The 17926-nt window shown below is 46.0% G+C and overlaps 1 protein-coding gene across 1 annotated transcript; it reads right to left on the bottom strand.

Moving 5' to 3' along the window:
• Positions 1–714: 714 nt before the first annotated feature.
• si:dkeyp-114g9.1 (uncharacterized protein LOC555399 homolog) lies at positions 715–17627 on the bottom strand. The gene is made up of 8 exons (XM_066677339.1): positions 17339–17627; positions 16197–16482; positions 15981–16103; positions 12595–12852; positions 11426–11517; positions 8722–8903; positions 5619–5792; positions 715–1558 (listed from the first exon to the last, which is right to left on the bottom strand). Exons 1-8 carry the CDS (start codon positions 17594–17596, stop codon positions 1351–1353), a joined length of 1581 nt encoding a protein of 526 aa, XP_066533436.1. The 5' UTR covers positions 17597–17627; the 3' UTR covers positions 715–1350.
• Between the last annotated feature and the right edge of the window lie 299 nt (positions 17628–17926).

Genomic DNA, 17926 nt, shown 5'->3' with positions numbered 1-17926 from the left:
AGTTTAGCTTATTGCTAGGCTATTGTCATGAATAATGTTGGGTATTTAGCTAGATACTGTCATAACAGTCAGTCAGAACGGTGTTTTACCGCGGCGTTGTTCAGCTGTTGTCCACCAGTGACGTCACGGTCGCGTTCGAGAATTTCCGTAGCGAGCTCAGGTTTTTCCGTCAATTTAATAAAATGGTCAGTTTTAAAGTAAATTAAGCTGCTATTTTCATTTTAATTCATACTTATATCTGTCAGTAACTACAATGTGGAATATTCATGGAGGTCCATTAAGTGGTGCTTAGCCTTTAATCTGCGTATGCTCCACTGACTGAGACCGACCACAAAGCGACCTATTAACATCTCTATAAACATCTCAAATCCTACATTCTCTCCTCACACGTGACTCTAATTCCCCCTCAATAACCTCTACAGACACTTTGGCCCAACACCCTGTGGTGTCACCTGTAGGTTAGATCATGGTGGCGGCAGTATGAGTGTAGATAAAGTAGATAAGAGGGACTCAGCTGTTACTCTCCCAGTCTGTCTCTGGAGCTGAGTCCCACTAACAGATTGTTTATCCCCTTGTCCAGTTAAATGAACACACCATGGATATTGTCAGTCTTCAAACCCTGATGGTATCCATGATGTGCTCAGTAAAGCAGCACCACAATCTGCCATGAGTTTTGAGGAGGAAATGAACACACTGAGGAGGAGTAGTCTGTAAAGGACTTTAATAGTCTCAGGAAGACTGATCTTTCTCCGGGTCTCTCCAGGAAGGTTTACACAGGTCAGACCCAGGTCCCTTTAGCAGTTTAAATAAAAAATGAACAGGTTTACAACAAGAAAAAAAAAGGGGGGGGGAAATGGGGAAGAGAAGTCTAATTTGTCTAAGAGAATTTCTAAAGATTTGAAGCCGATTATTAGACACTAGTGAAAGATGAGATCTTAATGTCCTTAGTTTGAGTGACAAAGAAATATGACACGCACTGTGGGCCAGGTAAAAAGATCATTACATATATATAGCCACATTAAATGAATTACAGTAAGGCACAAGTATCAGTAAAAAGAATCCCAACCCCAGTAAAAATTATACCCAAGCAATCATTTTAAAACACCAAGCAGAGCAGTGAAACACAGGCCATAAACTGAACTTCAAATACAACTAAACCCACCCCACCCAAGACCTTCAGTCCCAGAGTCTCGAGCTTTGACCCACTCCCAGATTTTAAAAAAATATATAGACAGACAAAAAATATGCAATAAAATGTCATCAGAATTAAAAAGGTGCATTCTGTGTTGCCTTAAAAACAGCTTTAAACCACAATTAAAAAGTAAATCTTATCTAAAGATGGGTCCAGGGTCAGACGGGTGCCGGCGGCGACCAACCGTAATCCAGTGGGGGCTCCCAGCCGCTGAGGGAGAGGGCGCCGGCTGCGAAGAGGTGGAGGTGACTGTGCGCCCACTGCAGGACGGTCTCTTTCACCGCGTCCACGTACAGCTGCTGACCCGAGTGCAGATACAGCCAGATGAGGCGGCTCAGCTGGGCACTCGGAGACGTCCCGTGTAAGCTTCCTGCACACACAGGAGGGTCAAGAACACAGTTCTGAACAGCTTCTGAGTGAAAGACCTTTAACAGCAATCAGCAGTTCATTGATGAAATGACTATTAACTCAGAGCAGTACACCTCGCTCTATTCAGCCTTTACACTTCATCATCTCCGACTGAGCGAGTGGCGGCGGCTTCCTGGAAATATCCACTCGCGTCGAAGAAAAAACTGAGGTTTGGTTCTGTTTAGTTTTACACCTGAGCTTCAGGACACTGTTGAAAACGAGCAAAATAAATGTACTCTTTAAAGCTTAAAAAGTGCCTCTTATTTCAGATTTAGTGTTTTATGACGACAGACAGAGGGGTTGTTCGTCTTGTTGCACTTCTACACAGACACAGCTGAGCCGTTAATCACTGCCTGTCAGAGTCGACCCACAGCTAAAACACTACGATCACGACCGCTCCAACTGTAATGAGGTAAACAGCTGCTGCAGGTGTGTTTCTGTCCATTTGCATTTGTGAAACTGTCCTGGCTGGTGGACTGTTAATGCAGAGAGACTATAAACACTGCTCTGGAGACCACCCTGCACATCAGTTTGGTGTTTTCTCTGTTCCCAACACAACTACTGATCATCATATGGTGCTTTTCCACTGCACGGCAGCTGCTCTACTCCGCATTTCCAGTCACTAAAGAACTGACCGCTAGGAAAACTCCAACCTGTGTGAGGACACTCCGAAACAGACAGGGACAAGAGTGTGGGGCCTGTAACGTCACAGCACTGGTGTTAACGTCTCTGACAGGACTGTTACCCGTTTAAACAACTGCATAGAAACGCTTGCGTTAAAATGTACAGAGGCGTCACAACAGGCTGCAGAGGTCACTGCTACATTCACATCCCTACCACACAGACCCTGGCCCCACACGGTGCGTTTGTGCGTAGGGCTGCAACTAATGATTACTTTGGTAATCGATTATTAATCAGATAAAAAGGAAAACAAGCCAAATTTGATTTCCTGTCTGTTACTAGCACATTCAGGACACCATCAGTGAGAACAGCTGCTTGTTCCTTCAAAACATAGTCCGCAATGCTGGGCTGTTTTTTTTTTCCCCCCTGAGGTGAGAGAGAAAGCGTAGATATGAACATCTTTTTAAAGTTAATAAAATTACTGATCTAAAATGCAGACAACAATGCAGGCAACTTGAAATGACATAAATGGATATTGGTGATGCTGCAATGTGCTGAGAATAAAAGGGAAATTCATCTAACACATGATCAGATATCGTTAAGATATTTAAGATTTTAGAGAACTAATGTTGTAATTGTATAAGGAACACACAACCTGCCATTATTAAAAATTAGTGTTTACATGAAGAATTAACCCACCGTTACATTCATTTTATATTTATCAATATTTAACACAGTGTATGTAAATGTAATAAACACTTGGCTGTGACACTCAAACACTAACACACAGCGCCAGTCAGAAAAGACCTTGAAAAAGGCTTTAAATATATTATTTAAAATATGTTTGGATTTATTATTTTTCAACTCTGACTGTAACTGCCGCCACATTTAAGGTGGAACGGAAAACTCGCCAAATACAAGAGTGATATAAATTCACTAAAAATGAGACATCTTGTTTAACTGCTCTAGAAGGCTCTAGTGACACTGAGTGAGAGAAAAATAGAACTTGTCGCTAACGTTAGCTCGACTAAAACTACGGTTTGTTTAGGAACTGCTGGTCGAGCTGACACATTTAAGGTGGAAGAGAAAAGTCGGCGGGGGCGGGAACACTAAGGCTTGTTCGTTAAACGCGAGTGTAATATAAATGTACTAAGAAAAACAAATGCTTAACTACTCTAGCAGGCTCTAGTATCATTGAGTGAGAGAAAAAGTAGAATTAACTTCAGTCTTTCCCCTAACTCCGGCCGTCCCACTGCTGTATATGGTGCAGCTCCGCTCTCTCTCTCCGCCAATCGCATTGGGTAAAACAATAAAACGCAAGTTCAAGACTTAGTAGGGCATTTAAACATCAGTCTTGCAAGAAATCACACATCGAAACAATATTTAAGTATCTCTAACAGTGTTGTAATTCTTTGTGTGCAAAACTGCATGTGGAACACAACACATGTCCATTTCGCGACGGATATTTCCCTCAGTGTAAAAGTTAGCTTAGTGGCTAGCTTCCTTTTCTCTGAGGGGAAAATCTACCGCCATTTTAATCCCTACATGTAGAGTACGGATACCAACACAGGACAAACATGATCTCATTGTGAACCTCTCAAAGTTGCCAACTATTTTAACACTCGATTTTAGTTCTGATAGTTGTTGCAGCCCTAATACTGTATTTTAAGGCAAAAATATCACCTACTGCTGCCTTAAACATCAAAGTAGTAATCATTTACCCCTCCATCCATTTGAGGTCGGACGACTTGTGTTGGTTTTGGACATTAAAGACTGACAGTGCAGTGGATGGGGTTCAGCAAATCTATTCTCCATCTCCAAGTGCACTCAAATATCAGTTAAATAAGCTTCAGTCTGATATTTCGTTTACTGATCAATGTTGGAATGATTATAATTATCAGAGTATCCCCATAAACATCCTCTTAAAGCAGCTTCACGATTAACCAAGGCCACAGCAGGGGTCTGCTCCTCAAAGCTGGTAAACAAGACAAATCACCGGAGAGACCGCAGCCATCTGATAAACAGACGCCCTCATCCAGGGGTCAGAAAAGCATGCAGCGGCACGTCATAAATCCTAATTAACATTGCACCAGCGCCTCGTCACTAACCCAGCAGTGATGAATGCTTCTTCCACAGGCAGCAAGTGTGAACGAGATCAGATTATTTATTTATTTTCATGGTTCACCAGCACACATCAGCCTCAGACCAATTAGCATCACGGTGCATCCGGGCAGACGTGATCCGATCAGGAGCCCAGCCAAGAAGACGTCCTGAGGGCCAGGGAGGGCTGTCAGAGAAGCAGGAGGCTGAACAATAAGACAGCTGCTGGAGAGATTCAGAACAGAGGTTCCCAACCACCAGCCCACGGGCCGATACACACCGGGCCAGAACAACTCCACTCCATTTATTAATATATTAACAATGAGTATTATTTCTAAATGCCCAGGTAAAACACCAATTATTTATATTAAGCCCTATTCAAATTGTATTCGTTTTCCATCGGGAGCTGAGCCAAGTGTCACTTTTCTACAAGATATCAGCAGTATTTAATGTGGATTTGCACAGATGTGAAATTTTGTCGAAAACAGATGAGCGGCTAACTGATTCACACCTCGACATCAGTGCGGATCAGACACAGCAGAGCTGCTGGAGTTTTAAGATTGTCAACTACTGCTCTGGGAACAGCCCTCGAACCAAAAAAGACCCATCCCTCATCAACCTGAAAAGACAAAATGTATCCTTCACTCAGTTACAATAACTAAGTAACACAACTATAGGCTGCTACTGTGAACAAAACCTACCTCCAGCTTCCAGAAATGTCTCTCCACCGAGGGATCCTTTGGGTGGCTTTGAGTGCAGTTTCAGATGATGTGCTCAGCCTCGTACTTGAACTATGTACATCATTTGAACATCAATAACGGCTTCCTCCAGCTCCAACATACTCCTTCACCCCGGGATATGACGGAATATTCCCCACATCAATTCATACTACTAATATAAACCTGGGGTTGTTTTTTCTGCTCAGTTCACAGGTAAAAGGCTCAGGAACCCTTCCAGAAATTGGGGGGGGGGGGTGACTGACTGGGATCAAAACCAGAGATACTGGGAGATTTAGATGTGTTCACTGCACTCTTAACCAATGAAACCAAGAGCAGCTGCAGTAACAAATTCACCAGTCTAAGCCTGTGAGGCACCGGTGGGATTTGTCCAGGCTACGCTCGTAGAAAGTTACAGGCCCTTGATTAAGCTGATGCTCTCCCCTCCTCAGTCAAACAGTACATGTGTTTACTCCTAATGCCATGCCACTGGAAATAATCACTGAAGAAAACTGTGTTGGAACATTATCCAACTCTGTTACAACTCCAGGGCTGTCCTGCCGAGGCCTACAGTGATTTACTCGCCTTGAGTGATCTTGGTGTCGTACTCCAGCAGCGTATACAGCTCATCGGGCAGCAGCTCTCTCAGCCAGGCGTTGTCCTCCTGAAAGAGCCAGTTATGAACCATCCTCTTCCTGCGCAGAAAGCCCTTCACGTGCTGCAGGTAGACATCACTCCCAGACACCATATACAATCTAAACAACAGAAAACAGGCCTTTCAGTCAATTCAGAAGTGTGCACAAGTCTCTGTACGCATTTATTCACTTCACGAGCTCATCTCCCTCAGCCCCCGAGTGGGAAGGAAAAGGGACGTAGGGTCACATTACTGTTGGGCATCTCAGTGCCCTCTCAGATCTTTCCACCATCTTCCTCCGTTACATAGTTCCTAGCACTGTGGAGACCAGAGAAGTGTGTTGGTGCAGAGGGGTCGCCTAATCTCAACAAAACCATATTTTTAATGTCTATAAAAGGATTAAAAAAAATAAATAAATAATTAAATTAAAATTTATATAAACAATTATTTTAAAATACGGCAAAGTTTGACAAACCCAGTCTCTGAAACTCAAAAATACAACATTATTCACAGTAAATTCCAGCACAAAGCAGAGCTTCAGATGAACCATGAGACTAAAGGCTTTTTTTTATAATATTTTATAAATCAAGTCAAATAACAGCCGGAAACGCAGTTCTGAGATAATGACTGGGTTATGAATCTGCGAACAGTAAACTGCACAGGCAAGCAGCTTTCAGCACCGAGATGAAAAAAGGAAGCACAAGAGAATAAACAGCTTTTGTGCGACAAGCAATTTTTCAACCTCCTCTGAAGAGTGCAGGAGAACAATGTCTTCTTAAAGCTGTTATGCCTCGGCAAATCACAGGCCACCATCCGCTCTGCGCTCGTCTGGAAGAAAAGAACTGCTGTGGACTATTAATTTAATGAACACACTCAAAGCGTGGCGTACGCACATGCAGTTAGCGTCTAAAAAGGTCTCACTGAAGTCCACACAGCTTCGTCAACAGGGGGCTTTTAGTCCCCAGCAGTGAGAGGGTTAACAGGAGCATTAACCTGGGTCTATTATCCAGAGTGTGTCTGGACCAACTTACTCTGGATTCTGTTTATGGTTTTCACCAATAGGTGTCCCCCCAGTGGCCAGAGGGCTGTGCCCTGAAGCAGAGTTTCTAAAACATAGCCAGACACCAAGACCATTATCAAAGCTGAGGACTCTCCATCAGCTCTGTTCCTATTGGACAGTCCTCAGCTTTGGACTAAAGTCACCTGGCCACCTGAGAAATCTTGATGTGTATAATAACCCCGCCCTGAGATACAGCAACCCTCCTCATGGACACAAGTGACTGAAACGCCATAAACGCCGTCTACTGAGACAGTGTTCCGAGTCGTGTCTGAACCGAGTGCTTGTGTAGCGTGCTATGTCCCTCGCCCCAAAAAAAAATACTTAACGGTACATAGCTACGTACTTATGTTAATTTGGAACAAATACTTTGTACGTGACCAAAACTAATATGTCATTTAAATTAAATCACATTATATTTAATATCACATTATATGCTATATTAATTTCACCACTCTTCTAATAATACAACTGGATTCCTCCGGGTGACTGTCTGTGAGGAGTGTGGTGTGTTCTCTCTGTGTCTGCGTGGGTTTCCTCCGGGTGACTGTCTGTGAGGAGTGTGGTGTGTTCTCCCTGTGTCTGCGTGGGTTTCCTCCGGGTGACTGTCTGTGAGGAGTGTGGTGTGTTCTCTGTGTCTGCGTGGGTTTCCTCCGGGTGACTGTCTGTGAGGAGTGTGGTGTGTTCTCCCTGTGTCTGCCCACGCTCCAAAAACACACGTTGGTAGGTGGATTGGAAACTTAAAACTGTTCGTAGGTGTGAGTGAATGTGGGCGTGTGTTGCCCTGTGAAGGACAGGCAGGGCAGGTTCCCATCTTGTGTCCAGTGATTCCAGGTAGACCCTGGACCCACCGCCACCCTGAACTGGATAAGAGTTACAGAAAATGAATGAATGAATGAAAGAAAGCTACACATATATAAATTGTGTTATAAGAGTGATTAATATACATTGTATAATATTAAGCATAACTTAGTGCTGATTTCATACACATTAACAGTGTTCTGGAGCCACTTCACCACAATGTAAGTTCAATGTATGTTTTTAAAGGTGGTGAGATACCCTTTACTGCTTTACATTTCTCAGAACCGAAGTAGCAGGGATGAGCTGAACCTGGGTATGTTCTGGTAGACGAGCAAGTTTAGTAATACACATTATTCCTTTAGTCCGTCAGACAAGCACTAATTACTCTGACTAGCACACAGTTCTGTTTCAGGTTGCTTCATGTCAAAATGCAGCTTCTAAAGCACAGACATCAAGGCCGCTACCTTCTGCTGGAGCTTCCCCGAGCACAGACCTCAACCTGACAGATAGGGTTAGCTTCTCCAGACTGGGATTAAACCTAGTCCTGGACTATAGCCTCCTCTCAGTGGAAAGTCACCACTCTAAATGCTGTGTGGTCCAGGACTAGGCCTAATCTTTCTCCAGGAAACCTCCCCAACGTATGCTCGGGATAGACATCGAGGCAGAGACCCGGTGTCAGCTTCCTTTAGGCCTTCACTCGCTCCATTTCAGTCTGGGAAGCGTTCACTTATTCCAGCTAATTCTGATAGAGCGGGTTCAGTGCAGCTTTAGAGAAGAGGTTCATCTCCCTCACTTCGCCTTCAGCCTCCTCACACTTCAAAAAGATCCCATCGACCAGCAGTGGATCTCACCCTGCGCCTGACTGCGGGCTGTGTGTTTGAAGCTGCCAGCAGTGCCCCACTTCTCACACCGAGCTCGCTGCTGGCTTCAAAGCCCTGCCCGAAAAACCAGCACTAGTCGAGCTCAAGGTCTAACCCCCTTCTCTTTTCCAAATCACAAAGCAGTGCCCGAGAGCCTTCTGGCCACGAAACCTTCAAACATGAAACACGCAGTCCTCGGGGCATGATCAGAAATAGCACACAGTCGACGTCAAGCTGTTACCGCGGAGGACGTCTCATTAATGCGGTTAAATTTTAAAGCTGAAAGATGCTTGTTGTGTAACGGTCCGTCCCCACAGAGGACCGCCACCTACTTGTAGTACGGGAGCGTCTCGATCATCCTCCAGTTGACGTAGTTCTCCGCCGTCTCCTCCAGAGCGCACACTCGGCTCATCTGCACTTTGGCCACCTGCCAGAACCTCTCGTGCTCCACCAGGGTGTCCTGCATCTCCCTCTTCAGCAGCATGTACACCCCCTCCAGAGTGTCCTCGTACACCTGCGAGCACAGTGTTTATCACACACACCCCAAACACCCGCACATAACCAAGGGCTTCAGATGTAAACAAAACTAAACAAAGTGGTCTGATGGGAGATGATTGAGAGTCAGAATTGTTCACAGTCATGGTGATAGGAACAGAACGTGTACACACACACACTGAGACTAGTATTTATACTACGCACTCAAACACCCAAGTTAAGTATACTTAATGACGGACATTACCATCCCATGATCCAACAGTCAAACAAAGGGAGTTTATCTGCATGTCTTTCATGTCCCATATAGTGCCCTACTCCCTACATAGTGCACTTCACAGCTTATAAAAGTAAACCTACTACACTGTGTGCTAAATATCAGAGGGATGTGAAGCTTACACTGATATATTGTGACCTACACTGTGCACTACGCAGTGTGGAGGGAGACGGTTGAGTTTCAGATTTTCAACAAACACAGACAGCACTGAAACCGCAGCCTGGTTTGAGATGCGTCGTCATAGCAACAGTTCATGAGCTGAAACGGTGTGGTATACTAATACTCTACAGAATATTGCGAACTATCATTAACAGTATGAATTCAGCATTTTAGTAGAGTATTAGTGTAGAACACAACCTGTGAAGCTGGTGAGGTGGTTTCCCCAGTCGTGGAGCATTTCTGTTTGGTGTTGCGTGGTGTTCCCAAAGTGCTGTGGTCAGTATCAGAGTTCTGTGCTCTGACCACAACATTATGACCATCAGTCACTTGATGCTTCTCCTACCTCCAATAATCAACTTCAAGAACTGACTCATTGTCTGATATACGCCCCCTAACCCTCACTCTCTGGCCCCTCTCGCTGTCTCTAGTGAACTGGACAAACAGGTTGGATCCAGTCAGTTGAGAGAGGCTACTACCGTATTAACTGGATTAGTCGTGCTCATCTTCTGCTGCAACTGTCTGAAACAATATATTCTCATTTTTTTATTTTTAATTACAAATTGATCGTGGCTCTGGATCAATCCATCACTTCGTCCAGGGGAACAGAGTCCACCGCTTGGAGACGCCAGGTCCACGGTTTAACGCCCTTGTGCTTGTCTTTTCACTGAAACATGTGGGTAGACCATAATGCTCACTGTCTGAAGAAAATCATGATCTCCATGTTTGTGGATTTGGCGTTTACCGCATCATTTGAACACAGCAGCTGTCTGTGTTCAACAAATTTACATTGCCTTCTACTTAAAATGAAGGTTAATATCCTACTCCTGTAAAAAGCTACTTCTTGGACTGTGACGATATCCTAAGCAAAGCTTTTACACGAGTGACACCAACACACGTGAAGTCAAACATTTCCAAACAAACCCCACAAGCTACGGACAAAAAGCATCAATCACGCCTATTTTTCCCACAATGTCCTTGAATTGGAGGGAGACGTTATTACAGTGGCGTGTGCTGCAGGGAGAGGGTGCGTTCTCACACACACAGTGTAATTGAATGGGACACACATTGATATGTCTGTAATCCATTTAGCCAGCCATTTGACGGGAGGCTGAGCTTCCTGTTGTCTGCTCAAGCTGTGACCTGTGAAATCGTTGGCACTAGCTAATGGACTGGAGACACGTAATGGCAGGAGATGCGTGCCGCTGGAATACTTAAGGACCCGGCACGTTCTGCCAGGAGCCGATTTAGAGCCGAGCGATACGTGGATAATGGCTCAGATTTAGTCTTTCTGTGAGTGAGGGAGGTTTAAAGAATGAAGACCTGAGCTTGTATGAACACACAGGAGCCCAAAACCCTCCAATCAGCCATAACTATTACCACCACCTCGTTTCTACACTCACTGTCCATCCTCTCAGCTCCACTACAATCATCTACAATTACACACTGCTGTCTGCCTGTTGCTCTGCATACTTTATTAGCCTCCTTCCACCCTATTCTTCAGCGCTCAGGACCCCCCACAGAGCAGGTGTGATGTGGTGGTGGGTCATTCTCAGTGCTGCAGTGACACTGACGTGGTGGTGGTGTGCTAGTGTGTGTTGTGCTGGTGTAGAGTGGATCAGACACAGCAGTGCTGCTGGAGTTTTTAAACCCTGTGTCCACTCTCTGTCCACTCTGTGAGACACTCCTCCCTCGTTGGTCCACCTTGTAGATGTAGAGTCAGAGACAGTAGCTCATCTGTCGCTGCACAGTGTGTGTCGCTCGTCCTCTAGTCCTTCATCAGTGACACAGGACGCTGTCGGCTGGATGTTTTTGGTCGTTGGACTGTTCTCGGTCCAGACACTGAGGGGTTTAAAAACTCCAGCAGCTACTGCTGTGTCTGATCCACTCTACACCAGCACAACACACACTAACACACCACCACGTCAGTGTCACTGCAGCGCTGAGAATGACCCACCACCACATCACACCTGCTCTGTGGGGGTCCTGAGCACAGGAACCAAGGACAAGTTCTCCATTTTCTAAATAAAGTGGGGTGGTCCTAACCTTGATTTCTAACCCTCTGATTTCAGGACTGTTGCCTTAAAAAAAAGAGCAGGAAAACTCCTTACCTTTCTGCGTTTCAGTTTTCCCCAGTCACGGCCCAAGATCCAGGCCACTAAAGACTTGCACATGGAGAAGTAGTTTCCCACCGTATGAATCCCTGTAGGGGAAGAAGGATCAATTCTGGAGCTCATTTAAGGGATTACTTTCTAGAGTAGGACGACTAAATATTCTAGAACTGTCACTTGATGAGGCCCACCGACAGCTCGACTAATCCCAGAAACAGCTTTAATCTGTCGGGGTCAAACACACCCAAGAGTCTGAGGGAGAGCCTTCTGGTCTTTAAAAGGCAACCTGAAAATATTAAAAGGACGACCACACACATGATTGGATGGTGAAAAGCCAGTATTTTCAGGGTTTGACTCATTTTCCTGAACCAACTCTTTTGAACTGAATCAGATTGAGAACCCCTTTAGCTTCAGGATACTCTCACCGCTGCCATGTGCGCTGAGGGACTGCAGTGTAGGTGGGAACCAACGCTTGAGGGACCGCCCAGAACCATGTACTCCCAAACGAATCAACTCTCTGAATCATTAGCTGAGCTCCTGACTCCTAGATGCTCAGTGAGTTGAAACTCTGTTTGTGCAGCACTTCGAACAAATGTCTGAATAATTTCTAAACTAACCATGTCTCACTACAGTCTGACCCTGCTGTAAACAGTGGATTAACCATGACTCTGTCCTGACTTTATCCGTTTACCTCCAGCTCTGGTGCTGTCCTCTAAAAACACAGGAGCTCTGAATGGAGGAAGCGAAGTGAAATGTTCCACAGAAAAAGGTCCATCAACCTTTCATTATATCATTCAACACTGCGAAGTGAGTCATTCTCGAGAAACGGGTCGTCTTCCGTTTCTCTCTCTCAGGATTAGAAATGGAAACATAACGAAAGGTACACGAACCCAGCGACCCACACAAGATACATTTTCATTTCAGCTTGACTTTAAACTGTGTTCTCTTTCTCTGCTTTAGGATTACAGTCAGTGGGTCTTAATTCGGATCAATGTTTGTGGAAGCAACACCGTTAAAAGTTCATCCTTTTGCGATGTTATAACGGTTTGGCCTCACACACTGAAAACACACCCACCACCTCTCAACGGCGGAGCTGCTTTTATAATCAAGGGGTGAAAAGAACCATTACATTCACAAAGCACCGCGGCACTCTTTTAGACCCGACTCACCCACGTTCTCGTCTCCCCGAGCCAGACGCCCCCTCCAGTAGTCGCTGGTGATGGGGTGCAGCGAGGCCAGGTATCGTATATCACACAGGGTCTCTCCCCACGTGGCCACTTTCTTCTTGCTGTATTTCCTCCACTGCAGGTAGATGGCCCTCAGCTGCCGGTTGAGCGGTGCTGGCTGGCGGAAGAGCCAGTACGTGAAGAGCCACTGGAACCTGCACTGCATGTACTGCTGGTACATGGACTCCAGCTCAGAGTGGTCTAGAAGAAGACAGGGGGCCAGTGTGAGAAGAGATCAGCTTTATTAACTTCACACTGAGACACTGAGAAAGCAGCACAGACACTGAGAAAGCAGCACAGAACAAAGACCATCTCAAATAGAACTGTCACTACAGAAGCATACTACACACACTTAACTGTTAAAGGGGTCAAACTAAATAAGGTGCACACACACTACTTTCAGTGCATTAGCGCATTAAATGTGTGCATCTGGAGCCCACCAACTCTCACACTGTGAAACAAGACCACCATCAGTTTCTGTGCTCTGTCTAAGTCAGAAGACATGGAATAAAACGAGTCGTTCTGATTCTGCGGATGACATCAAGTGCAGAGACTTTAGAATCACTCCGCCCCCTCGTCTGAGTCTGTCCAATCACAGCGCTGGACCCATGTTTAAAGGCAGCAAAACATACAAGCGTGAGGAGAGGGAAGAAGAACAGAAAACAAGAACCGAGCAAAAACGGCTAAAAACCAGAGCTTCTGCTCCTCGCTCCTCACTGCTGTGCGCTCGGGGTCGGGGTGAACAGCGAGCGGCTCATTATCATTTAAAGGAACAGGCGATGAAACAGGGCTCTTTAGACAGACAGAGGGAGAACAGGGTTTGATCCTTGTGGTGTTTTGACCAGAGCAGGTCACAGATGTTTCATTAAGAATCAGAACTGTGTTCACTGTGGAGAAGAGGTGATAACCCGAGGTCTGTTCTGAACGAGGAAAGCTTAGGTCGGTGGAAGCCGGTGTTGAATTTCCGGCCGATGCCTTGGGGAGCTGCTTTTTTATACGCCATCGTTTTCTGAAGTGCACCAGTTCCTTTTATGCAAAAGGGGCTCTCAGCACAATACCACCCCATGCTTCACAGACGGGAGACTGTTCTTTGCTCTTACTTCCACACAATGCTGGTCATTACAGACGAAGAGTTCATATTTTGTTTCATCTGAAGAGTGTGTGCTCCTCCTGAAGGCCAGGTCTCGTTCTTCAACAGGAGTCTTTCATGCTGTCGATGTAGCTCTCTCTTAACACTGCATGTAGCCGCTTTACTTCCTGATGTGGCCAGCTGCTCTCTGGTTTTACTGGAACTTGAGACCAGCCCTCAGACTTGATCAGCACATTTGTATCGTCCCATGTGCTGTATATTTGCATTTAAAATGGTGGTAGTTACTTGTAGTACCTTTATCTGTTTGGAGACCGCTTCTAAAAGAGGAAGCAGACTTCACGATATTGTTCCGTGCTGCAGTGATCGCCCCCTGTGTATCAGGAGTGGACAAAGCGCTGGCACAGGTGCCACTCGGCCAATCAGATGCTTCTAGAAGTCCCTCAGAGTTAAAGGAGCACTATGTAGTATTTTTACCTTCAAAAATCATGGCTTGAAAGTGATTGTGATGCTCCACCGACCTGTAAAAGGGAGAATCGTCTCTCTCACTGCTCTCCGGGGCTGCTTCTCTGAGAACTAGACTATGGAACTTCAGAATCACTGACGGAGAGACTCATCGGAACCACGCTACCCACCCTCAGCCACGTTTACACCAGCCGACTCCAGAAAAAGCCCATTTGCTTTGCTAAGGATCCTACACTCGCTCCTCATTCCCCCGGTAACAAGAGGTACAGACAATTAAACACAAGCACCAAGAGGCTGAAGTAGAGCTTCTTTCCTCAGGCTGTGAAAGCCCCCCCCCCCGATGAGCAAACACCGGACAAAACAAACGTATGGAGACAGGGACCGTGTGGAGGAGTGAGAACTTGTAGCTGAGGTGTACGTAACCCCCTGGCCTCACCCGTACGTCCCGGGCCATGTCTGAAACATGCAAAAGGCAAGGAACGGGTCATGATCTTAATAAAAGAGAACAGGGACTCAGCCGTGCACACGCCGCCCACAACTTTCAGAACCAGCTCAGCTGTGTATTTCTACACTTTGAAGTCGCCCAGCCGTGCGAAAAATTGGATTATTATATTTTTTTCTTCAAAAGATTTCCACTGCCTTCTGAAGGGGCAAAGAGCAGGGGTTCACCGCCGAGAGCAGACCCTCTAAAGGTCCGGGAGAACAATGGCAGTCCTTTAAAAGGGACAGGGGCTTATTTTGAACATTGGGGAGCGGTGGTGGGGGGGTTTGGCATTTCGCATCTGGCACAACATGGAGGCGTCCAGTGGAAGCGACTGCCAAAAACTACCAGAAGTGCATTCAGAGCCATTTTTGGCAGCAAACTGATTTTCACTTAACAACATCATCCTGCTTTCGCCAAGAACTCATTTCTGTGTCAGTTAATACTAATAAAACAGCAATTAAACCACTCTAAATGGCAACAGATGTCACGGCAATCATGTTCAGACCAGAAGTTAGGATCGTCTCCAGCGAGCAGAGCGTTCCCCAGAAAGACAAGTGAAAAAAGCTTTCAAAAGTGACTCAAAGATTTGAAGGTGATGAGATGGGGGTAGAGAGAGAGAGAGAGAGAGAGAGAGAGAGAGAGAGAGAGAGAATAAATAAACCCTCCTTTATTCAGAGCATGTTCACATTAATGCGTTTCCATGGGGCCTACAAACCCACACACTGAAACAGTTTTCTGTGCGCTGCCCGAGTCATAAAACGAGTCGTTCTGACTCTGCTCCGCTTCTGACATCAAGTGCAGAGACTTTAGAATGGGCCCCGCCCCCTCGCCTGAGTCTGTCCAATCACAGCGCTGGACCCGTGTTTATGTGAGAGCACAAAGACGAAGTTAAATGCAGCAAAACAGATGAGCGCAAAGTAGTAAGAGCACTGAGTAAAAACGGAGAAAACGAGAACGGAGAAGAAAGAACTGAGCGTCTGCTCCTCACTGCTGTGCGCTCGGGGTCGGGGTGAACAGCGAGCGGCTCATTATCATTTAAAGGAACAGGCGCTGCGTTTAGACAGGGGGAGAATGTTGCTGTGGGGTTTGATCCTTGTGGTTTTTGAGCAAAGCAGGTCACAGACATGCCATTAAAACCCTGAACTGTGTATGACCCTCTAAATAAGAGTCACAAGTCCAAACTCAAGAACTGATGACTATGTACGTTGTATTATTGTTTATATTCAAACACTGAGCTTATGTTTTACAACATAGAATCAAACCAATGCCACGCAAAGAGCACCGACTACTTACCATTTCTCTGGTGTTGGATGAGAACATGCTGAAAGATCATCGATGCACTGCCATGATGACGGAGGGTGAGGTTATACAGCTCCCGCCATTCGAATTTGAGGGGCTCACATCCTTCAGCTTCCTCTAAAGATAAACATGAACACGGATCAGAGAAATTATTATAAAAATCAGATTCACTGCTCTGATGAAACTCCCATGAACCCCTCTGATGACGACCTTGAAGCTTCTCTCTGAAGAGCTCCCGGGGGACACCCCACAGTTTCTCCACATCGCTGCAGGGAAGGCAGGGAGAGGGCAGGGGGACGCGCTCCTCCAGCACAAGCCACTGGCTCCAGTACGCACGAGGGGGGAGCGGGACTTCGGCAAACAGCTTCTCCTGAAGAGAGCGGTTACAGTGGAGGTTCTGGAAGAGAGTTCTCCACATGAACACCCACCGGAAGGCCGTTTTGGCCATGACCGTGGAGCCGGCTGTGACGTTCGGAAGGTCAACCCCGAATGAGTCCTGAACGAGAGAGTGGAAGGAGGAAAATAAAATAAAAAAGACACACATCTCCAATAAAACTCAGCAGGAGGCACCTGGGAGATCACTGAGGTCTCAGGAGACACATTTAAGCAGCAGCAGACAATTTTATTCCCCTCAGAGTGCCGACTCTGGCCTTTCTCACAGTTGTGCTGCACACAAAATGGCTGCCCTTCATTACTGTTAGTGCCTGCTTCACAGAATTAGCAAATATTACCAAATTATTAGTATTAGTAGTTAAATATTAGTAAAATACGAAAAGTTTAAGACTCGGGCTACAGCAGAACCAACAGGTTCTTTTAATGAAACCTCTCAGAATTTATAGCAGGAGACAAACAGGATTAACAAAAAGCTGTACTCCAACTGCTCTGATTCGGTTCCCACGCGCTGCCGCTCTGATTCGGTTCCCACGCGCTTACCCTGTCCCAAAGTTCAGACCGTTGCAGTTTGGTGCAGATTTGTGCTCATTAATGAAAATCTGAGACCCATTTATCAAAATGTGCACAACACAGTGCAGAACGTGTATAGTTCAGGAACAGTAACGGAACCCAAATTATCGTAGTACCTTTTTTATTTGTTGTTTAACATGTGGAAGAGTGGATGAATCGACCCTTTCAATTCCAGTTTGCAGAAATCGAGTATAAGAATCGACTCCCAATTACTATCACAAACTGGGACTGAGTCGACTCCTCGAATTGCGAACCAATGAACCTCTTTTTAATCCGAAGACTCGACTCACTGGGAGTCGAATCCTCATTACTAGTTTGACTATTTTAACAGTGCTTTAACTGTCATCGTTGCTTATGTGTATCACTGTGGCACAAGGCACCAGACTCACCCGAAAGTGTCGAGCCCAGAGTGACCCGCAGGAGCAGACTCTGAAGAGCGCTGCGCAGGTGCTGCCGACCCTCAGCAGAGAAACGGGGTCCAGGTGCTTTAAAATATTGACCAGCACCTCGTCACTAAAACACAGCAAACCCACAGAGTCCTCGGAGCTCCCTCCGCTCAGTTCCTCCTCCTCCACGGCTGTGGACATCAGGGAGAAGTGCTCCAGGAGCAGCCCCTCTCCTTCCCAGGCCAAGTCTCTGTGCGCCATGTCCTCACCTGCCCTCCGTCTCCACACCTCCTCCTCCTCCGCCCTGAGCACCTTCTCTCAGCCGCCATCGCGCACTAAAGGCTTAAAGGCCAGGGCCGTACCATCTCTCAGCCCTGGGGGGTGTCCGCCGAGGGCAAACACCCAAACACCGTTAGCTGCGGTCGGAAAGTCCACTCCAGAATTAAACACTAAACTAATGTAGATGTGATTTCACATTTTAAAACAAGATTTAATTTTACAGATTCCAGACAATAGTTTAAGAGTTCAGTCAGATCTCAGCTGCTCAGAACACACAACAGTTTAGGGACTGAATAACACTCACTCACTCAT

This window comes from Hoplias malabaricus, chromosome 7, assembly GCF_029633855.1.
Source record: "Hoplias malabaricus isolate fHopMal1 chromosome 7, fHopMal1.hap1, whole genome shotgun sequence".
In the NCBI taxonomy this organism is placed as follows: Eukaryota; Metazoa; Chordata; class Actinopteri; order Characiformes; family Erythrinidae; genus Hoplias; species Hoplias malabaricus.
This window is presented reverse-complemented; position numbering and strand designations above follow the sequence as displayed.